This window comes from Schistocerca gregaria, chromosome 4 (assembly GCF_023897955.1).
Source record: "Schistocerca gregaria isolate iqSchGreg1 chromosome 4, iqSchGreg1.2, whole genome shotgun sequence".
Lineage (NCBI taxonomy): Eukaryota > Metazoa > Arthropoda > Insecta > Orthoptera > Acrididae > Schistocerca > Schistocerca gregaria.
The window spans coordinates 218015126-218039518 of record NC_064923.1 but is presented as its reverse complement, the minus strand read 5'-3'; the positions used below and the strand labels follow the sequence as shown (position 1 = coordinate 218039518).

General features: G+C 39.5%; 1 protein-coding gene across 4 annotated transcripts in view; it reads right to left on the bottom strand.

Moving 5' to 3' along the window:
* The window catches only part of LOC126267093 (FHF complex subunit HOOK interacting protein 2A-like), a 227057-nt gene that overhangs the window by 68305 nt on the left and 134359 nt on the right, over nucleotides 1–24393 (bottom strand). For all 4 annotated transcript variants that reach the window (XM_049971961.1, XM_049971960.1, XM_049971964.1 and 1 more), the window contains 2 exons: nucleotides 23217–23353; nucleotides 5565–5718 (listed from right to left, as the gene is read on the bottom strand). In XM_049971961.1, coding sequence (XP_049827918.1) covers nucleotides 5565–5718; nucleotides 23217–23353 — 291 coding nt within the window. The remainder of the gene's footprint in view (nucleotides 1–5564; nucleotides 5719–23216; nucleotides 23354–24393) is intronic.

Below are 24393 nucleotides of genomic sequence, written 5' to 3'. Positions count from 1 at the left end.
GAACCTGCTACACCGTATGTGCCATTTGGCTTCTCCCACCCAACACCAGTCCCTCTGAACTGTGGAGATGGGAACTTGCACTCCAGCACATCCTTTCATCCCGCCATCCCCATGGACTGAACCTACGTTAAACAACCTCACTCCCATTTACTTTTCAGTCTTCTCCTCTTTCCCTTTCCTCTTTAACCATTCATGCATCTTTTCATCCTACATCTTTATATTATACACCTCTTTACTTCTGTATGGATCCTCTTTGGTTTGAAGCTGGCACAGTACCTACAGTAGAATATCTTTGGCTTCCCTCTGACAACCATGCCTCCATCCTTGCTACCTTCCCTGTTTTCCTTTCCCTGATGCTTCATAACCTGGGTTGTGAGTAACTAAATCCACTTTCCCTTCTTCCCTTTCTTTCCCCTCTCTCCTCCCTGATGAAGGAACATTTATTCCGAAAGCTAGGAACTTAAATTTTCGGTTGTTTTTTGTGTTTCTATCGGCTGTACTGAGCTGAGGTAAGTACTGGCCAGCCCCTCTATCTCTTTGTTAGTAATTGTTTCACATCTTTATATGAGATTTTCCATTAATTGGTTAGATCACCTATTATGTACACATTATTGTGACAACATAAACAATGCAAAAAGACCACAAATTCATAATTTCCATGTTATAATTATTAATGTTTTCTTTATTAAATATTTATGATTATTCTATTTGGATATAATGATCAAACGATATGATTGTAGATAACTTTCATGATCCTAAGAACTGGAGCATCCACAACTTAATGGATAACATGAATGAACAGTGTATGCTGACAGGTGAAGTTACATTTGATTCTATTTCCAGGCTTGATGCTGGTTTTTGGACAGTCATTTTTCAGCCACATTAAAGTGCTTATCTTATATTGGCACCAGCAGCTCACAATTCTACATAACGGAAATGATCAATTGAAGCAAAAAAGTCTAGTAAACATTGGTTCTAAAACACTTACCTTAAGAGCTATGAGAACTTCTTCATCTTTCATATTGTGTGTTCTACTGCATAATCTTTGCTATCTGTGTTATGAGAAGCGATAGTATGGACACATAAAAAAAAAAAAATTGTCCAATAAACATACAAGTCTTATCATCTATGAGCATTTGTTCAGTAGAAGAGTTGAATTTCACAGTAGCGAAGATGAACAAGTGCGCATAGCTCTTTAGATCACATGTTCACTGAACATTTTTTTCTTGTATTAGTCCACACTACCGCCTCTCCAAACACGGAAAGCAAAGAGCTTGTAGTAGAAGAGATTCGTTTCACAGTATAGATGATGAAGACATGATCATAGCACTGAAAGTACGCATTTTAGAGCCCTTGGTTCTTAGACTTTTTTGCTTTGAATAATCGTTCCTGTCATATCTCTGAATATTGACCATTCCTCCTGGTACACCTTGTGGAGTAACTTTTGTGAGGAACATTTCACAGTGGCTCAAATTATTTATGACATCCAAAACACACCAGACCACAATGTTAGATGTTCATCAGAAATGATATTCTGCACGGGCGTGTTTGCCAATCACATGTCACTGAATTAAAGTCTCTAATGTAGTCTTCACCAATGACAGCTCATAGCCACGTGCATTTTCAAGAATTATAGACCAGAGTTTTATCTCTTCGTGTTGTAAATTTTATAATTTAGCAGACGGTTTATGTTTAACACAATTGTGTTGGCTCTATGAACTACATGCCTGCTTATGACACATATACTGGTAAAGCAGAAAAAATCTTTTCCATCATAATCAATACATTTCACAAAAGGAGGACAAACATATGAAAAACTAAATGACACTGACATTAAAATAATCTTATAAAAAGGTTATTTTATTCCATGCAGTTCTGTGCTAGACACTACAAATTTCTGACAATAACAGTAAAATGTGGGGGAATGGCATTATGTACACCAAAGTGTTTGCAGTTTTGGGCATTCATATTGGAAAGAACTTACAATGAAAATAATGAATTGTATACACTCCTGGAAATTGAAATAAGAACACCGTGAATTCATTGTCCCAGGAAGGGGAAACTTTATTGACACATTCCTGGGGTCAGATACATCACATGATCACACTGACAAAACCACAGGCACATAGACACAGGCAACAGAGCATGCACAATGTCGGCACTAGTACAGTGTATATCCACCTTTCGCAGCAATGCAGGCTGCTATTCTCCCATGGAGACGATTGTAGAGATGCTGGATGTAGTCCTGTGGAACGGCTTGCCATGCCATTTCCACCTGGCGCCTCAGTTGGACCAGTGTTCGTGCTGGACGTGCAGACCGCGTGAGACGACGCTTCATCCAGTCCCAAACATGCTCAATGGGGGACAGATCCGGAGGTCTTGCTGGCCAGGGTAATTGACTTACACCTTCTAGAGCACGTTGGGTGGCATGGGATACATGCGGACGTGCATTGTCCTGTTGGAACAGCAAGTTCCCTTGCCGGTCTAGGAATGGTACAACGATGGGTTCGATGACGGTTTGGATGTACCGTGCACTATTCAGTGTCCCCTCGACAATCACCAGAGGTGTACGGCCAGTGTAGGAGATCGCTCCCCACACCATGATGCCGGGTGTTGGCCCTGTGTGCCTCGGTCGTATGCAGTCCTGATTGTGGCGCTCACCTGCACGGCGCCAAACACGCATACGACCATCATTGGCACCAAGGCAGAAGCGACTCTCATCGCTGAAAACGACACGTCTCCATTCGTCCCTCCATTCACGCCTGTCGCGACACCACTGGAGGCGGGCTGCACGATGTTGGGGCATGAGCGGAAGACGGCCTAACAGTGTGCGGGACTGTAGCCCAGCTTCATGGAGACGGTTGCGAATGGTCCTCGCCGATACCCCAGGAGCAACAGTGTCCCTAATTTGCTGGTAAGTGGCGGTGCGGTCCCCTACGGCACTGCGTGGGATCCTACGGTCTTGGCGTGCATCCGTGCGTCGCTGCGGTCCGGTCCCAGGTCGATGGGCACGTGCACCTTCCGCCGACCACTGGCGACAACATCGATGTACTGTGGAGACCTCACGCCCCACGTGTTGAGCAATTCGGCAGTATGCCATGGCAAACTGGCTGACACTGACGGCGGCGGTTCACAAATGCTGCGCAGCTAGCGCCATTTGACCGCCAACACCGCGGTTCCTGGTGTGTCCGCTGCGCCGTGCGTGTGATCATTGCTTGTACAGCCCTCTCGCAGTGTCCGGAGCAAGTATGGTGGGTCTGACACACCGGTGTCAATGTGTTCTTTTTTCCATTTCCAGGAGTGTATTTTGTATGTAACTGTTGATATGATAAAAATTTCAGAAAATTTGTTTACTCTTTCTATTTCCATTTATTAACATTGGTATGGAATATAAATGATCTCCACCATTTATGGTTTATATACGTAACATGTAGGTGACCCTGGTGAGTGCATAAGGAGTTTTAAAATCTGATTTGTGTTTCTGAAGGTGTGTGTGTGTGTGTGTGTGTGTGAGAGAGAGAGAGAGAGAGAGAGAGAGAGAGAGAGAGAGAGAGAGAGAGAGAGAGAGAGAGAGAGAGAGAGAGAAACTGGGGGGAGGGGGGGGGGGGCATCAAACTCAGAGCCAACATTCAGTGAAACCCCACTTTTACTCTTTTCAAGGGCCTTCAAAAAAAATGGTGTGAAATGCAGGAAAATGTAACATGTGGGAAATAACATTTTAAGCTGTAGAAATTCCTTATAGGATACCCACTTGCACTTTATGTGTGATATATGTATATAACAGGCATTAAAAAGACTTGTCAGGGACTTGTTTATTATCTAATGAAGGTTTATTATCTAATAAAAACCGCTGATGTAACTGGAACTCATAACTGTCCGGGAAGTAGGACATTTGACTCAATTTTATGTCATGATTAATGTTTTTGAAGGCCTGCAGCTGTCATTCATTATTTAAATAATGAAATACTGCATTAGTGCAGTATCATCCTTAGCATGATGCACTTCAAGAATTTTTTCGCACTGTGAAGAGCAAATATTTAAATAAGTATATTGTGTGGTGTTTGTGTATGTGTTATTCTGTCTCTCTTGCAATGTAGTCATCTTTTTGAGGTTATTAGTGACTGTGCCTCATCAGTTATGCAGAAAACCACACACACACACACAAACGCGCACGCGCAAACCATCACAAACATTTTTTGTTTGTGTAAGATCACAAAAAATTCGTATTTAAATACTGCACTTGACAACGAGTATAAATTCTCAAAACATGTTTTACTCAGTATGAAGAAAATAAGTAATTGGCGCTGTGTCTAAACTAAAAACATTTGAGCAACGCAAAATGTATGACGGTGTCAACTAGCGCTTTAAGTGGCCATACGCCGAAACATACTAAATATGGTTCGACAAAGGTGACATGATGATCACAACAGTCACAAAACTGCATTTGTGCAGTAGAGACAGTTTGGAAATGGTTGTGATTGATCATGATATCTTTATTCGAACGAACCTAGTTACTCCCATCAGCCACCATGCCAAGTAAAAGCTTGGAAGTGGTGGGAGATCTGGTGCGAATTGTTCCAACTTTTACACGTTTACCAGTTCAAATCAGGTGAGTAGAGTGCCCTAGCATTAAGAAACTTAACAACCGTAATATTTGTAAACACTACTGGATGACTAACATCATGCCAGCGTCATTTTTTCTACACAAACATTATTTTTCTAATGCGTAAATTGCAGAAAAAGCATAAATATGTTGATGCAAAATCAGGCGCAAATTAACATGGTGGGCATAGGAAATTTGAGAGGACCAATAAAAAATGTCGTAAACGGCAGAAAAACGTTAATTACGGGAACGTAAAAGAGGGATTATACTGTAGTTTAGTCCTCTTGAATAACACAATGGGGTAGTCACTGAGCTTTAATTCCCATTCCAATGACTGTGTCACAAAGGACAGTGTCAAATTACATGATTCCACATGGCATTACAGAGAGATTTGGAATTTAATCTATGCCTTGTGCTTAGGATAGTGATCAAGAATGTCATAGTCACACCACATCAACCCCTGCCAACCAAATAACAGTGGTGTTAATTTCTTCCTCCCACCAGGATTGGACCTGGTTACCTCCAAGTCAAAAAGTATTGCGTGAGTAAGAATTAGCAGTCTCATCTACAGAGGCAGGTATTTCTCCAATGAATACAGCTGTTGTCAGACAAAAAGAGAAAACAAATACATTTTGGCTGGAAAATTATTCTACTTCATAGAAAAAAACTCTAAATAGATCATCTCTCTCTCTCTCTCTTTGTGTGTGTGTGTGTGTGTGTGTGTGTGTAAGAGAGAAAGAGAGAGAGAGAGAGAGAGAGAGAGAGAGAGAGAGAGAGAGAGAGAACATATGGACATGTTCAGTTAATCACTTTAAATGGAATTTCAGACATATCATGTAAATGGTCATCACACAGTAATATTTTCACTGAGAAAATGTACTATTTTTTAATGTAGTTGGCATGTTCCATACTGTACCAGTATATTACAAATATGGAACATGGAAATAAGTTACTAACTGACCTTCAATATCTCTTGTCTTCTCCCACTCATCCTCTTCATCACTCCAGGAGCCTGCACAGCTATCTGAGGTGGCACTATTATAGTAAGAACGTGAGTTTACATATTTCAACACAAGATTTTTGAGTATGCAGTCAGATGGTTTTTCCAGGAGACTCTGCAATAAAAATTAAAAGCTAGAGACCCTATATGAATTAAATTATACTGCATTTAGGGCTGGAACTGAGTTGAAGAAACAATATTTGTTGGCTCAACATCGAACTTTATACTCAAATTCTGTATGTATTATTGAGCAGGAATAGTGTCAAATGGTTGAGAGAAGTAGAGGATGTAAGCTTCCCCTGTTTTGGCAATGCTGACACAGTGTCTTTCTTTCTTTTACAGTGAAACCAAACAACTGAATCACATTTCATACTCACAGCTTTTAGTTAATATTCATTGCACTTTCGCACCAGTAAGAAATATAAACATTATTCATCTCAAATACCACAAACTACTACTGAACTATAAATACAATGGTATTACCTATACCATTAAATTTAAGCAACAAAATACATGAAATACTCCAAGTGCCTCCCTATGCCATGTCCGCTCAAGAAGTGAAGTTGCAATTCTTAGCAGATATCTGGTCTCATTGTTAAGAAAAACTGTTGTACAATAACTATTGGTTTCAACTATTTCAAATTTAATTTATAATAATCATCATCATATTATTTTAGAAGCGAGAATGACTATGGTATCCCCACATGTTGTAGGTCTGTACAGAATATAAATACATGAGGGTTTCATTCACTAAAATCTTATCACCATCATCATGGTTATTATTATTTTTTGCAAAAGAGGTGATGTATACAAGGAGGAACCCAAAAAAAAACTGGTGTAGTACGCATTTCTGCCACTAGACATGTATAGCGTGGTCATTGCCAGTTCAGTGCCACCTGTGTTGTCAACCTGGCTTGTTCTGTTCATATGCAGTGGTTGTTTTTGCTAGTGTTGTATTGTTTTTGTTTCATTTTTTATGATTGCAAGTTTAAGTGAACAACATGCAGCTGTGAAATTTTGTTTTCTACTTGGTAAAAATGCTGCTGAAACTGTATTAATGTTGGAAACAGCTTACCAAGATGACTCTGTGGGAAAACACAAGTGTACGAATGGTTTGCTCGAGTTAAAAATGGCAATGTGTTGATTGATGCCAAACCTCGTTCTGAACATCCATCAACTGCCCGAATCAAATCCCCCAGGTCAGACCGTCAATCAAACCTTTTATTTGGAAGTTTTAAGAAAATTGCGTGACGGTGTTCATCAAAAATGACCCAATTTGTAGCAGACTGAAGACGGGTTCTTCCTACACAATGCATCTGCACACATCGCCGTCTCTGCTACACAGTTTTTTGCTAAAAATGATTTGGTTCTGCTGCCCCACACACATTACTTGCCTGATTTAGTTCCATACGACTTTTTCTTATTTCCATTCATGAAATGAGACATGAAAGGACATTGATCTGGTAATACTGAGGAAGTCGATACGAAAACAAAGGAGGAGCTGTCAGCCATTTCTAAAGATGACTCCAAAAAATGTTTCCAACACTGGAAGCACTGGCGGGACAAATGTATTAATTGTAATAGACAGTATTTTGAAGCAGAAAAGGCTACTCTGTAAACAATTTGAAAATATATAGCATTTAAAAACAACTTTTTTTTGGGTACCCCCTTAACATCATAAGTGATGCTGTAAATGTACACTGTGGAGGAATATAATGATTTATAATGATTATTCAATTAAGAAAGTTTCTTTTGCCAGTCAAAATAAAATTTAAAATGTGTATTCTCAGCTATTGCGCGTGCACACACACGCACACACACACACACACACACACACACACACACCCCTCTGATTTAAAAATAGAAAACACTTACTAGCATCATAACACACATCGTTGTCTACAATAAACAGATATTGGTTTTTACAACATGAAAATATCCATTGTCTTTGACAGTTATCAGTGTAATTATGTAAATTATAAGCAAGTAAAAGTAGACAAGCAGTAGATGTATCTGGATAACAAATTTATTATTAGGGTGCATGACAATGTGGCTGGTAGTACATGCACTCTTACTTCTATGAGAAGAGTGTGTTTAAAATCAACAATTTTTTTAGAAAACTTAGTAGATGGACAACATGTGACCACAAGCAGTTCCCCATCATAGTTTATTAAAATACTTGAGCCTTCCTTAAAATTTAAAAGAAATATGGTTAAAATCGTAGCCAAAATTGAAAAAATATGATCCAGAGTAGTGTGGTTGATTGATCACATAGTGAAAAAGGTTGAACTAACCACTTTAACACTCATTAAAATATCCTAGCTATTAACTTAAACAACTGTCTGGACAACACACAAAAAAACTGAAATTATCAATCACTTTGATTGTGTCTGTAGCACTGACATCTGATTGCAATCAACCACATGTGATTCTTGGCTTAAGAACGAGATTTACATTGGATTCTTTTATAGGTAATTGACAGTGTTGATTGATGGACCTGACAAAGGTCACTGGACTTGTTAGCAAAAACTGTATTTTATGTTAGAGTAGTACTTGTGCATTCTCTGGTCTGCATCATGAAATCTATGGGACAGAATACAAATCAACCTTGTATGGTCATTTCTAAAACTGAAGTAAAAGGTGGCTTTCAACACATCACTGAACGATCCTAGTTATGTAAAAACACTTTCTATTATCACCACACAGCTGACACCACCATTATCATAACAAAGATCCTGGCCTTCAAGAGAACAAGAATTGTGATTGACAGTGGCCCATAATTCGTTTCTCAGCTGTTTCAGCATGTCTTTCAGTGAAATGGCAGCCAGCACCACGTGTCCATTTGAGGCTGAATATTGTCCATGCCTTCAAGCATCATAAGGGGTAGGAAAAATCAATGGGGCAGATCTTGTGTCTTTCCTAAGCACTTACTGGACCACAACAGTCACCAGCGAATCATATAAATGGTCTACCTATGTGGGATGCGCTATCGGGCAGAATCTGAGTTGCAAGCTGGTCACAGCAGTTTCTAAAAGAAGAACCCATGTATTTGCTGTAGCAGCCAATATAAAACAATTGCTGTGATATGAGAACAAGTGACACTCCAGGTTTTCCTATCAACCACTTTGCCAAGCTTCAATCAGTCAGGTGAAAGCTATTCTTGGATAATGGTTTCTTTTGTTTGCTATCATATTTGTTTTGGCATCTGCCTCTAAATCTTGACAGCACTGGTGGGTAGTCTTACTCCCAAGGTACATGTATCATGGTAATTAAGTTCTTAACCATGTGCCTAAGTGACATGTGACCTATCAAACTACTACTCTCAGTACTGCACACAACTAAGTCAATAACACACAAACAAGTATGAGAAAGGTGTCTTCTAATCAGAATATATTTACTAGACACTGTCTTTATTATACTGTAAGTTTATAGATAAGTCACTATAATGTCTAAAGCTTACTCACAGGACTTCAACTTTTACACATGTATACCCCCTAACTCCACTCAAGTTAGCTGTTGCTTTATTGATTCTGTGCTATCACCATAAAATATTACCTGTTGTCTCATTTCATAGAAAACTAATGTGCATGGACAATTATTAATGTTCATGCTTACTTTCTGCACTCAGATGTATTACTGGGCACACTGCAATCATTTGCAACTCACTTCTCCAGGCGTCCTCCTACTAACAGCTGCACACCAATTCAGCAGGTGCCAAACTGCTCCTACAGTTGGATGAAGGAGCAGCCCAGCAATACCATGTGCTCCATTCTGGGAGATACGTAAGTGCAAAATGCAATACGTAGAAACTGTGTCAAAATCCGTAACCTTACAACCATCACAGGATCATAGATATGACACATGAGTGTCATGGCCCAACAACCTACATAATCCCACAGACAGTGAATTGCCGCCCATTTGATGCCACAGATGCACTCCTTATCCCCATTTATACAAACCATAGGACTACCTTTGCTCATTGCCATTGCTGCCAGTGCCATGACAGACCTACAAAACATAGACCACACCACTGACACCAACACTGATATCACTCCACATCAAACTGGCTACCACAGTGGCCAGCAGCATTTTCACATTACGAGGTCCCCTGCCTAGTGGGCTGGAAACATTGCTGAAATGTATGGCACACCATCACCATAACTGTGGCTAGTAGTGGCAGCCACCTCCAATGCCGCTGTTAAAGCCACCACCGTCAATGGTGCCTAACCACTGATATAATTGAAATGAATACCACAGCTCTTAACCCAAGCCCACTGATGCAGCACCAACAGTCACAGTAAACATGCTACCAGTGATGCTAAAAGCAACAGTTACAACACCAAGAATTGTGCGATCACCATCATCTCCTTCCGAGGGTGTTATTAAGCAAGTAAAACTCCAAACCAGTATATGAGACATTAAAAACATTATATCTATCTGTGTCTCTATTCTTTTGTTTTGCAGTTTGGCCAGAGACATTGGAAGTAGGATAATTTGTCATTTCATTAACACGTATTTCCAGCTTGATTTCAGAGGCATATTCATAAAATATTACTGACTTTAAATTAGCTCATGGTTATTTTCCTGCTTTCTTAGAAAACTGTCTGTCTTGTGTTATGGTGATGCAAGCTGTTTGGGACTAATTTTAACCACTAAGCACTGCTTGTGACTATAATTTTTAGTGATATTTGATGGAAGTAGTTTCGACGTAGTTGCTGGGTTATTGACAAAGGTATTGTTGCATGTATATTTATTTACATGCACATTATTTTAATACACTGTTTCCTGTGTATTATTATTATTATTATTATTATTTTGGCTGTACTTATTTTTATAGCTGCACTTCTTACAGTTATAGTACATAAAGTAGAGAAAACAAGATGTCTCATGGCCTCATTCTACTTTTTGTTGTTATATAAAATTCTCCATGTCAGTTTGATTTCCCAAATACTGTGCTGTTCCTATTCCAAACAGTATGGTCATGTGAACAATTTATGCAGAAGTCTGGCATGGAACTCAACGACTCTACCTTACAAATATCTCTCCCACATGTCCCCGTAATAATTACAAAACTGAACTAAGGAGAGTGAAGTGGAGAGAGAGAGAGTCTGCACTAAAGTTAGAAAAATAGCAGAAGCTAATGCAGCATTTCATACGCTGGTTATCTGTCCCAATTTTTACAATCTATGAGGCAGTCATACGAAGCTTATGAATTTTCTTATCATACTCACGAAATGTGTTTATAATATCATGTGTTTTTGGTATTTAGCAGCCTTTCTTTAAGTTTATAAATGGTGTACAATATGAAGTAGTTTGTAATAAATATGTCTTTAGGTAGCAAATACTGAGTGTTCAAAGAAATTTTAAGCTTGCAGCCAGTTGTTGTCAACTACACTTCAAGATATTTCAACCAGGAACCTGCCAGTCATGCTCAGCTGAGCCATCAAAGATTTGTGAAGATGTCCTTTGTTCTGCAATACACAGCACACTGTGAGTATTTCGCACATGTTAAGATCACACTACCCAGTGGCAACACACTCACTGATGGGACTGCTGAACTCAGCTGTTACCAGCATTGCTGCTCACTGCAGCCATCGCTGCACTCTGTCGTCTTTGATTACGGCAAATCACGGAGATGGTAGGACAACTAGTAATCGCTCTCATGGCTCATCAGATTTTCTGCCATACATATTTAAACGTCTTCTTTAATAATGGAGTCCCAAAAAGATGTTGCTGTGGCCAATCTTATTGTTTTATCATTCTTCATTAAATGTCTTGATGAAAGCAATCAGTTTTTGAAATTATAATATAAGTGGCTCGGGGGCAGGAAAAAAAAAAAAAAAAAATCTACTCACCAAGCAGCGGCAGGAGAAAACACAAATTAAAGTTGCAGAAACGTGCAAGCTTTCAGAGCCAATGGCTCCCTCTTCTGGCAGAAGGGTTGACGGGGAAGAAAGAGGGATGAAGGAAAACGACTGGTGAGGTTTAGGAAATGGGGAGAGTTTTGGAAAAGGTACCAAGAACCCAAGGAGGAGGAGGAGGAGGATGAGGAGGGAGAGGGAGGGGGTGGGGGACAAAAAGCTATTCTATGCGTGGTGAGAAAAGTGTCGGACAAAGTGGACTACATGTCAAGGCATGGTTTTAGCAAGTCATAGCCCTATCAAAGTAGCTCATTAATACATTCAAGACTAGTATAGTATTGCGTGACATGAGGCTTTTTGGCGGGATCAGCTGTACCAGGACTGATGTGATATCCTGGGAAATCTGCTTTTGAATTGGAAGGTGGAGTAATTACATCCAGCAAAGCCTGAAGTGAGAATGGTTGTGTTGCATTAAAGAATCTGCATCTGAACCCAGCCACTGCATGTCTGGTGGAGATACAATGTTCGACAGCAGCAGAGTAGCCCGGTTACAAAAGGCAAGTGTAGTATTGATGTTTGATGTGGTGTTATTCTACAGTGCGCACGATCCAGCTTATATAATCCATACCATATTGACAAGGTGTTCTGTAAATTCCATTCTTCCGCAACAGAAAATACTAATTCACTAAATACAGCAGGTCGGCTATCTTAGATGGTGGGCAGAAAACCATTTTCACCTGAAAATTACAGAGTATTCTTGCTATTTGAAATGAAATATTTACAACAAATGTAAGGAAAGCTAGAGATGTTGCCAACATGCTCTCCTCTTGATTACTTCCTGGTCCTTGGTTGTAGCTGACAGTGAGTGCCCTGTTAATCTGCCAAGCAGAATATCCATTTTCCTTGAACACTGTCTTTAGGCTTGCGAGCTCTGTAGGCAAACTATCTGCATCTGGAACTGTGAGAACTCTTGCGTACTGGTGTTTTAAGCACACTCATAGTTTGTGCTGGGTTATGAAAACTTGACAACTGTCAATATAAACCAGTGTGAGAGAGCGTATGATAAACTGAAAGCCCCAAAGAGCCAGCATTGTTCTGTCTAACCAAAACATCTAGAAAAGACAGACAATAATCTTTCTCTAATTCCAACCAGATGTTCTATAAATGGAGCTTGTAGCAAAACAAGCGCTGTATCGTTTGTGAGATACAGAGGCGAGTGAGTGTGCTGGGACTTACCCCGGTTCACTGTTAGTAGCGCCACGTCACCATAACACATTTGTGCGTAGCGCACAAGTATTGAACCATAATTAAGAATAAAATTAAAAGTTAAAATTGTTTTTTCAAACTTTGTCAGTCTATATTTTAATGTAATAATGTTTTAAATGTCAAGTCTTAGAGTGGTTAGATCAATAGTTTTCCTAAATACATCGTTTTAAGAGAAAAATAAGTGGTGCAAAGTAATAAAGCTAGAACATCAGAAATTGGTCATAGTGTGCAGAAGTATTTCAAAATTAACTGGTGCAAATCACAACATGATAAAATAAAAATTGTAATCAGAATCTATGCTTTTAAGAAAAATTGAAGGTGCTAAATATTAGACTTAGAATGTAAAAATTTGTGTGACATTTCAGTTAAACCTAAAAACCGGTTGCTGCCCGCAGTGGAGCTGAGCCCTCGCCTGTGGTTGATTGGGAGGTCGTTCCAAGGCGTGGCAGGCAGCGAAAGGCGTCCCCGGAAGCTGACCAGAAAGCCTCCCCGGTGCGTCTGACAAACCGGTTTCAGGCACTGTCTCTGGCTGAGCCAGATGCAGCTGCCTGCCCTGTTTCAGAGGATCATTCTCAGCCTTCAAGGTCCGGGCAATCGCAGAGGTTGGGCTTACTGGTAGTTGGGAGCTCCAATGTTAGGCGCGTAATGGGGCCCCTTAGGGATATGGCGGCTAAGGAGGGGAAGAAATCCAGTGTGCACTCCGTGTGCATTCCGGGAGGAGTCATTCCTGATGTGGAAAGGGTCCTTCCGGATGCCATGAAGAGCACAGGGTGCAGCCAGCTGCAGGTGGTGGCACATGTCGGCACTAATGACGTGTGTCGCTTTGGATTTGAGGAAATTCTCTCTGGATTCCAGCGGCTATCTGATTTGGTGAAGGCTGCCGGTCTTGCTTATGAGATGAAGGCAGAGCTCACCATCTGCAGCATCGTTGACAGAACCGACTGCGGACCTTTGGTGCAGAGCCGGGTGGAGGGTCTGAATCAGAGGCTCAGACGGTTTTGCGACCGTATTGGCTGCAGATTCCTTGACTTGCGCCATAGGGTGGTGGGGTTTCGGGTTCCGCTGAATAGGTCAGGAGTTCACTACACTCAGCTGGCGGCTACACGGGTGGCGGAGGCTGTGTGGCGTGGACTGGGCGGTTTTTTAGGTTAGAAGGCCTCGGGAAAGTGCGGGATGGGCTGCAATGTCAAAGGGTGCTTGGCAATTACAGGACGTGCTTGGATCAAGGAACAGTCGGAATTATAGTTGTAAACTGTTGTAGTTGCGCTGGAAAAGTCCCTGAGCTTCAAGCGCTAATAGAAAGCACAGAAGCGGATATCGTTATAGGTACAGAAAGCTGGCTAAAGCCTGAAATAAGTTCTGCAGAAATTTTTACGAAGTCTCAGACGGTGTTCAGGAAAGATAGATTAGGCAGAATTGGTGGTGGAGTGTTTGTGTCTGTCAGTAGTGGTTTATGTTGTAGTGAAGTCGAAGTAGATACTCCGTGCGAATTGGTGTGGGTGGAGGTTATACTTAACAGCCGAATTAAGTTAATAATTGGCTCCTTCTACCGACCCCCAGACTCCGATGATACAGTTGCGGAACAGTTCAGAGAAAGTTTGAGTCTCGTAACAAATAAATACCCCACTCATACGGTTATAGTTGGTGGGGACTTCAACCTACCCTCGGTATGTTGGCAAAAATACTTGTTCAAAACCGGTGGTAGGCACAAAACGTCTTCCGAGATTGTCCTAAATGCATTCTCCGAAAATTATTTAGAGCAGTTAGTCCACGAACCCACGCGAATTGTAAATGGTTGCGAAAACACACTTGACCTCTTGGCCACAAACAATCCAGAGCTGATAGAGAGCATCATGACTGATACAGGGATTAGTGATCACAAGGTCATTGTAGCTAGGCTCAATACCATTTCTTCCAAATCCATCAGAAACAAACGCAAAATAATTTTATTTAAAAAAGCGGATAAAGTACCACTAGAAGCCTTCCTAAAAGACAATTTCCATTCCTTCCGAACTGACTATGCGAATGTAGACGAGATGTGGCTCAAATTCAAAGATATAGTAGCAACAGCAATTGAGATATTCATACCCCATAAATTGGTAAGAGATGGAACGGATCCCCCGTGGTACACAAAAAAGGTCCGAACGCTGTTGCAGAGGCAACGGAAAAAGCATGCGAAGTTCAGAAGAACGCGAAATCCTGAAGATGGGCTAAAATTTACAGACGCGCGAAATTTGGCACGTACTTCGATGCGAGATGCCTTTAATAGGTTCCACAACGAAACATTGTCTCGAAATTTGGTAGAAAATCCGAAGAAATTCTGGTCGTATGTAAAGTACACAAGCGGCAAGACGCAGTCAATACCTTCGCTGCGCAGTGCCGATGGTACTGTTATCGACGACTGCGCCGCTAAAGCGGAGTTATTGAACGCAGTTTTCCGAAATTCCTTCACCAGGGAAGACGAATGGAATATTCCAGAATTTGAAACACGAACATCTGCTAGCATGAGTTTCTTAGAAGTAGATACCTTAGGGGTTGCGAAGCAACTCAAATCGCTTGATACGGGCAAGTCTTCAGGTCCAGATTGTATACCGATTAGGTTCCTTTCAGATTACGCTGATACTATAGCTCCCTACTTAGCACTCATATACAACCGCTCGCTCACCGATAGATCTGTACCTACAGATTGGAAAATTGCGCAGGTCGCACCAGTGTTCAAGAAGGGTAGTAGGAGTAATCCATTTAACTACAGACCTATATCATTGACGTCAGTTTGCAGTAGGGTTTTGGAGCATATACTGTATTCAAACATTATGAATCACCTCGAAGGGAACGATCTATTGACACGTAATCAGCATGGCTTCAGAAAACATCGCTCTTGTGCAACGCAGCTAGCTCTTTATTCACACGAAGTAATGGCCGCTATCGACAGGGGATCTCAAGTTGATTCCGTATTTCTAGATTTCCGGAAAGCTTTTGACACCGTTCCTCACAAGCGACTTCTAATCAAGCTGCGGAGCTATGGGGTATCGTCTCAGTTGTGCGACTGGATTCGTGATTTCCTGTCAGGAAGGTCGCAGTTCGTAGTAATAGACGGCAAATCATCGAGTAAAACTGAAGTGATATCAGGTGTTCCCCAGGGAAGCGTCCTGGGACCTCTACTGTTCCTGATCTATATAAATGACCTGGGTGACAATCTGAGCAGTTCTCTTAGGTTGTTCGCAGATGATGCTGTAATTTACCGTCTAGTAAGGTCATCCGAAGACCAGTATCAGCTGCAAAGCGATTTAGAAAAGATTGCTGTATGGTGTGTCAGGTGGCAGTTGACGCTAAATAACGAAAAGTGTGAGATGATCCACATGAGTTCCAAAAGAAATCCGTTGGAATTCGATTACTCGATAAATAGTACAATTCTCAAGGCTGTCAATTCAACTAAGTACCTGGGTGTTAAAATTACAAACAACTTCAGTTGGAAGGACCACATAGATAATATTGTCGGGAAGGCGAGCCAAAGGTTGCGTTTCATTGGCAGGACACTTAGAAGATGCAACAAGTCCACTAAAGAGACAGCTTACACTACACTCGTTCGTCCTCTGTTAGAATATTGCTGCGCGGTGTGGGATCCTTACCAGGTGGGATTGACGGAGGACATCGAGAGGGTGCAAAGAAGGGCAGCTCGTTTTGTATTATCGCGTTATAGGGGAGAGAGTGTGGCAGATATGATACACGAGTTGAGATGGAAGTCATTACATCATAGACGTTTTTCGTCGCGGCGAGACCTTTTTACGAAATTTCAGTCACCAACTTTCTCTTCCGAATGCGAAAATATTTTGTTGAGCCCAACCTACATAGGTAGGAATGATCATCAAAATAAAATAAGAGAAATCAGAGCTCGAACAGAAAGGTTTAGGTGTTCGTTTTTCCCGCTCGCTGTTCGGGAGTGGAATAGTAGAGAGATAGTATGATTGTGGTTCGATGAACCCTCTGCCAAGCACTTAAATGTGAATTGCAGAGTAGTCATGTAGATGTAGATGTAGATGTAGAAAAATAATAACTATGTGACCACATTAAGTTACCTCTAATAGTTTTTGAGTAATTTAATGAAAATTAAAATTGGAACTAAAACATCCTTAATTCTAGTAGATTAAGTAAGTGTAATTTTAATGCTAGAAATTTTTGGTTACAGCACACGATAAAAACTATTAAATAATAGAGCTATAACAAGTTTTGGGACTGTAATGTTAATAACAACCAATACAAGGTCTCTCTAAATTATAGTTCAGAGGTAATGATCTACTGTCAGTTCCGTTCTGAAAATTCTAGAAGGCAAAGTTTTTATGCAAGTCAGCTGAAACTATTACTGAGATATCAACCAACTTACCTACATGCATGCAAAAATTAAGAAGATTCTAAATTAATTCATAACTGTCATTAAATATTGTGTGTACAAGGAAGCTGCCATTTAGAGACTGCTGCCGTGTGCATAAGGCAGATGACAGTAGGTGTTCTCTCGGCCGTCCACTGTTCCAGATATATAAATACAGCCCGAGAAGCAAGACCAGGCTTAACCTCACACCCAGCCACTCTAAGATCCGAATCTGTCAAATGCCGGAGTGGCGCTGCCTCGGATTATGTCAGAGACGGGCTGTTGCAAAACGCCAGCTTTCAGTAATAACAGATATGCATAAGGCAGATGACAGTAGGTGTTCTCTCGGCCGTCCACTGTTCCAGATATATAAATACAGCCCGAGAAGCAAGACCAGGCTTAACCTCACACCCAGCCACTCTAAGATCCGAATCTGTCAAATGCCGGAGTGGCGCTGCCTCGGATTATGTCAGAGACGGGCTGTTGCAAAACGCCAGCTTTCAGTAATAACAGATATGAACTTGCGAGGACTGTACACTGTCCTGGATCGCTTAGATTTTTGATAAAGTAACTGTTAGTGTGCCGTCCGTGATATTTACAAATCTGCGTTGCAAGTGGTGGCAATTATCTTCCATTTTGGTGAAGAGCATTTATTTTGAGTATATGTAGTCAGGGCGGAAGACAATTTGGTAGGAACTTGTGACAATGTTCCCTGCTTTATTTCTTCATTGATCGTCCTTGGTGTTTATGTACTGGCTGAAAAAATAGGGGGTGGAAGTACAGTACTGTCTACTGTGAATTATGTAGCTGACAGGTACACATCTGTGTTTCGCTGTTGTTTACTTTTACTTTTCACAACCCCCTCCCCATATACACATTTAATATGGCCAGTGAACTATTGTTTAACTTTTGATAAGCCTCATTAATATGTTGCAGGTGAACATTGAAATACTGCTACAATAGTTTCCTGTTGAACATCTACGAGCAACAAAAGCCTATAGCACATAGTTCACAATTCTTGAAGAATAAAAAGGTATGTATGGAGCACACACTGTCATTTTTTTTATCACATTGCCTAACTGTGTAACACTTATTTCACAGTTACATTGAAGCATTGTTGTTGTTCTAATTGACATAGATTTCTCGTCTGAAACTCGGCTGTGGACTGACTGTCTCGGGACCAAAAATTGGGCCCTTATATATCCTCACAATAATAGGTACTGCAACAACACATTGTTCGAAGTTAAATTTATAGAAATAACAATTAAAACTTAACTCATTCGATTAACTGAACACATAGAAAAATTGGTTCTTTTTAACAGTTTCTTCTACCACAAGAGTTAGGACGAATTATTTGTTTAAATGATGAAATTAACAGAGGTTGTTACACAAACAAAACTTGACAAAACTGTTAAGTACTTTGGAATTAATTAAAGGCTGACTTTGCTAACACAGTTTTGAACAGAGCCAAATAGATACTTTAAGATTACTAGTATGTCGTCTTCCAAATGTTTACAATTATTACAGAATATATATTTGTTTATAAGTCAACAATAGAATTTAAGTTACAAAACAATTACTGATTTCACCCTACAATGAAAGTATTAACTAGGAATAGTCAAAATAAATTAGAAAATCAATTACATACATGAAACTAAGCACAAAATTAGAAGTCATGTTATATTCTTTAAAACTGAGAAACTGAGGGCTGACCTTTCTCTTTTATGAAAATGCATATTGTACTCAAGTATGTTTATAGCAATTAGTTACAAAAATAATAAATAAAAAAAAAACACGGATTAAAGGAGGCAGATAAGGTAAAACAAAAGGGGAAGTAAAATTACCCCGGCTTGCTTAGTCACAAACTTACCATTGAGGTCGCCTCTGAACTGCTCATAATGCTGTTTAGGATAGAGAGATTTACTGTCAGTATGAGCATAATGAATACTTCCTGTTGTGCATGAGAAACTGTACTAAGCATATGTATCAATTAGAACTCTAAAATTTCATTTATAATCATAGTCCTGATGCCGCTAAGCAAACAGAGAATAGAAGCATTTATTTCAGTGGGCTGAACAAGAATGTGGGTGTGTAGACTGGGAACTACGCTCAGTATGTTCTCCATCACTTTTTGGCTGACCACAAAAATAGTTGTCAGGCTCTCGTAAAATATCGGTGAACCACCAAAATTATTTCTACTCGCCGCCTCACAAGCTGAGCTGTTGTCCTTTAATTTATTTTCTCAATGAAGCCATACTATGAAAGTATCATATGTATACCTCCAAAGTACAGTTTTTTAAGAATCACTGATTTAAGTGTTGTCTCCTCTAAGTTCTCCATAAAAAGATTGGCTAACAGGTGAAACAGACAGCTACTCATGGTGATGCTGTCAGTCTGTTCAAAATATTCATAGTTGAACATAAAATAGGGCAAGGAAAAAGCGTGCTGAAACAAAACAGTGATGTCTGCCTGAGACTTATTGCCGACTGGTGCTCAAGAATTTGCGAGAGGACCTTCGTAAAAAGAGATACTACATTAAAGCTAACTAAATGGTCCACAATATTTAGATGGAGGGCTTGCCATCCACTGATGTATGATGTGAGCATTTGGCTGACAATGGTCTCAACAAGGAAGCAAAATGTTTCACTAAGTCATTAGGAAGATCATACAGTCTTGGTAGTACATAACCATAAGGTTTTAACCTCTTATCTCTTGAGGAAATGAGGAAGAATTCATGACTGCAGAAGTCTATCATTGCAAATGTCCTGCTGGATTGTAATCAAACTTCATATAGGTATAATCGCTTGGTATACAATACATCTCATCAGCATACGAACTATGAGTTAACAGAACTCTTTCATTACCTTTATAGCCCTTCAGTACCAATATGTCATAATCATGCATCAGATATGCAGCAGTACTGTTATGTTATAGCTTGTATAATGATAAGATGTACAGTCTACTACTACCAAGGAAACCACAAGGCAACTGGATTTTTGTAATTTACGTACTTCTGGTACATGAAGTACGGGATTCAAATACGACAATCTGTCAAAGCAGTTGAGTGCAACTTAAAAATTCTCAAGAAAATCGATTTTGAGGTTTTTTGAAGAAGTTTAATTCACTGAAGTTCATATGATTCTTCTACGGGCTGCGTGGCTCAATTGGTAGCACATGAAATTGGTAGCACATGAAATTGGTAATCACTGGATTGCTGTGTTTCACCCTCATTTTGTCAGTCAAGATACCTGTATCATTTAAACAAAGTCATCAAATATATGCAAGTTGACAAATATCCATCATTTTTATGAAGAATGCACACCGTCTTATTGCTAATTACATATTGCACAGCTACACTCATCAGTGATGATGGTTTAACTCTTCATAAAGTGAACAATAGTAAAATATATATTTGATAAATTTTATATTCAAATGACATAGGCATTCAAACTGAGTGAAGGGGAAAAAATAAATAAATAAATATTGAAACAAGACTGCAATCATCAACTATTAGTCTCAAGCAGTACCAATTTAGCCATGCGACCTGTCGAAAATCGGTGTAAATTTGGTGAATTACAGTTGCTCAGAAAACTTGTAAGCCAATTTTCTCAAGAATTTTTGATAGTTGCATCAAACTACTTTGGAGTATTGGTATTTTTTTGAACTTCAGGTACCATAAATATAAAAAAAAATACAAAAATCTGATTGCAGTGTGGTCTTCTTGTAAGTGGTTTGGTATTATGTCCTATCAACCAATGTCTCCTTTTTGTCAAGATGTATCATAAACTTCTTTTCTCCGCAGTTCAATTCAGTAATTTTTTGTCAGTTGCACAATCTATTTGTCAAATTGTTGAAATTCTTCTGTAGCACCATAATTCAAGAGGTCCTATTCTCTTCAAGTTTGTACTGTTTGTCATCCACATTTCACTTCCACCACTGCTACATTCCAAAACAAATCCATCATGACAGACTTCCTAACACTTAATTTATATTTGCTGTAAACAAGTCCTTTTTCTCTCTGCCCCCCTCCCCTCCTCCTCCCCTGCACTTTGTACACATTGTACTTTGACCACCATATTTTGATGCAAAGATAGGAAAAATAATCTACTACTTTCAGTGTCTTATTTCTGATATATACTTCAGCAGAGCCTGATTTGATTTGATGAAATTATGTTACCCTAGTATTACTCTAGTTCATGATTATATAGTAACTTTTCTTCACATAACTATTGTTTCGTTTCAACTGATCTTCCAAGTCCATTCCAGATTTTGCTTAGGTTTTCTCTGCTTGCTCAATATATAATTTGAATAACCTAGGGATTGGATACAGCCCTTTGTTGTTTCCTTGTCAACTACTGCTTCCTTTTCATGCGCTTCAACTCTTATAATGGTAGTCTGGCTTCTGTTACAGTTTTGGATATCCTTTAGCTCCCTTTATTTTATCCCGGTTAACTTAAGAATTTCAAAGAGTGTATTTCAGACTGGGGAGTCTCACTCTGAAGTCAATAACAGCAACAGTTCTTGGGTAGAAGTCCTGTTGTCAGGTAGCAGACTGAACTAGTCATATTCCATATTTTTATACTTACAACACAATGCACTCTCCTGACACAGGTGCAACATTTTTTTTTTCTTTTTTTTTAATTTGTCTTGGAGATCCAAGACTTATGTACATTAAAAACAATAAAAAAAATTATCTCCCTTCATACTAATAACAGGTGGATCTTTCTCATCCTGGTGCCTGGGTGACTACAACTACTTTCTAACTTTCACAAAAGTATTCATTTTCCTCTCTTACAATTCCAAAAGCAATTATTAATGTTTCCATTTTTAAATGTGTCTTTTGGCAGTACTGAAATGACACCTCCTGAACATGTGAATTGGCCAGTGACTCTACCCCAATGTAATTTTGCAGAACAGAAGAAGCTACATCTTGTACTGGACAGATCTGTTCATGATGTCTCAGGAGGAATGGTCAGTATTCAGGGATATGATAGGAACAATCAACAATCATTCAAAGCAAAAAAGTCAAGTAAACATGGGCTCTAAAACACATAGGCTATCTTACATACTATGAGCATTTCTTCACCTTCAATACTGTGAAACAAATCTCTTCTATTGCAAGCTCTTCTCTTTCCATATTTTCAGAGGAAGTAGTAAGGACTAAAACAAGGAAAAATGTCCAGATGGGCTCTAAAGTGCATACCTCAAGAGCTATGAGCACTTGTTCATCTTCGCTACTGTGAAACACATCTCTTCTATTGAACATGTGCCCGTAGCTCTTAAGGTACGCATTTTACAACCCATGTTTACTGGACATTTTTTTCTTGTATTGGTCCTTACCATTTCCTCCCAAAAATATGAAAAGCAAAGAGTTTGCAGTAGAAGGGATTTGTTTCACAGTATCCAAAATGAAGAAATCCTCATAGTTATTAAGGTAAGTATTTTAGAGCCCATATTTACTAGACTTTTGTTGCTTTGAATGATTATTCTTATGATATTCCTGAACATTGATCATTCCTTCAAGGCAAAATGAAGCTGTGCTCATAGCTCTTAAGGTAAGGATTCTAAAGGCTGTTTTTATTAGACGTTTTTGCTTCAAATGATTGTTCCTGTCATATTCCTCAATACTGGCCATTCCTCCTGGGACACCTTGTATTTTTAAGCAATAATTACTTTGAACTGCATAAAACAAACCATACTTGAATTTACTGCCTTTCACCACAAACAGATTTAGACCCTTTATTTAAAGTGATAATACAAAATCATTCCACGGGAGCACCCAATTTCTATCCCTTTCCATTGCTCATTATTAAGCCTTGTAATATAATGTAAATTCTTATGATATAGGTTCAATATTATTACTTTAATTCCACATTTCATACTTCACTATTTCTTATTATAATTTTTCTTTTAAAATATTATGAATATGTTATGATGTGGCTATAACACTGTGTCACTGATACAAAAATTCAATGGAATTAGAACAAAAAAGAATTACAATATACCAATGATCAGGAAGAATGTTTATAAGCTTAGAGGAAAAACATGTGAAAACACCAGTGATCTATTTCTAACATTATCCATTAACTGGCAGTATCATCACAACATAGACCTATTTACCTGGAACAACTGCAATGCTTCAAGACTAATATCATCTGCTTTATGTAAGCAGCAGTCTATAACATTTAATACCGGAGGAGTTTCAGATCTTGGCAATTCATTTTCTTCCGTGTTTCCAAGAAACCAAACCAAAAATTCTGAAACAAAAAATAAGATTTTGTTCATGTGTTGCTCTATCCCATATTATGTTTTTATGCTTCACTGAAAGTGGGATGGATGTGAATGAAGCAGCCATTAGTCCAACAAATATCAATAACTCAGTGTTGATAAATATTAGGTGTAAATCAGATCATCACAAATGTGGCAACCCTATGTTACCACTCATACTGTGCTGGCACCTTGGCAGCCACTGACATAGCAGGACGTAAGGCACCGGCGCAAGCCATCATGATTCAACTTACATGCCCCCGTGCAGGGCAAACTGCAAGTCAGTGGCATGATTAAACATTGAAGGTAGCACAGCATCAGAGTTGGCGTGTGCAGCCAACACACAGTGCCACCTTGAGAGAGTGAAAATGCAATCTACCTGATATAATCATGGAGCAGTGTGCATTCAGCCATTCTGTTATCATGTTTCTGCATGTTAACTGGACTCCACTCTTGGGGTCATTCTGCACTTAACTGCATTCAGCCCGGCATTGTATTCAGACTGTGTATGGAACTTCTAAACTGTTATCTCATTAAAGTGATTAATGCACTATGCTTGTACTTATTTGTGTTAATAGTTATTGCGTAAGTGGTGACAAGTGCAGTGGAACATTCACACGTTTTTTGCCTATTCAACAATGTCGACATGTGCGACCTTGGAGGTAGTGCTGCAAGATTACTGCAGCAACAGCTGGAAAGCCACAATGTCTGGAATTGCAACAACAAGAGCAAACTACCATGCTGGACAGAGTGTTGACCATCCTATTAGCAAGGCCTTAGCAACTGGCAGCTCACCTGCCTCCTTTCCTCATCTACAATGAGGCTGCTGAGTACTGAGAAGTGTACAAGAAAAATCTATGACGACACTTTGCAGTCTTCAAGATATCATATGCCTGTTCCATTGAAGACCTCTTTCCACCATGGATATCACACCGAATTTACCACTTGTTAGGAAAGTTAGTTTCTCTTCAGGATCCTGCATCCCTTACATTTGACTAAATGTGTCACTTGTTGATGTCATAGTACTGCC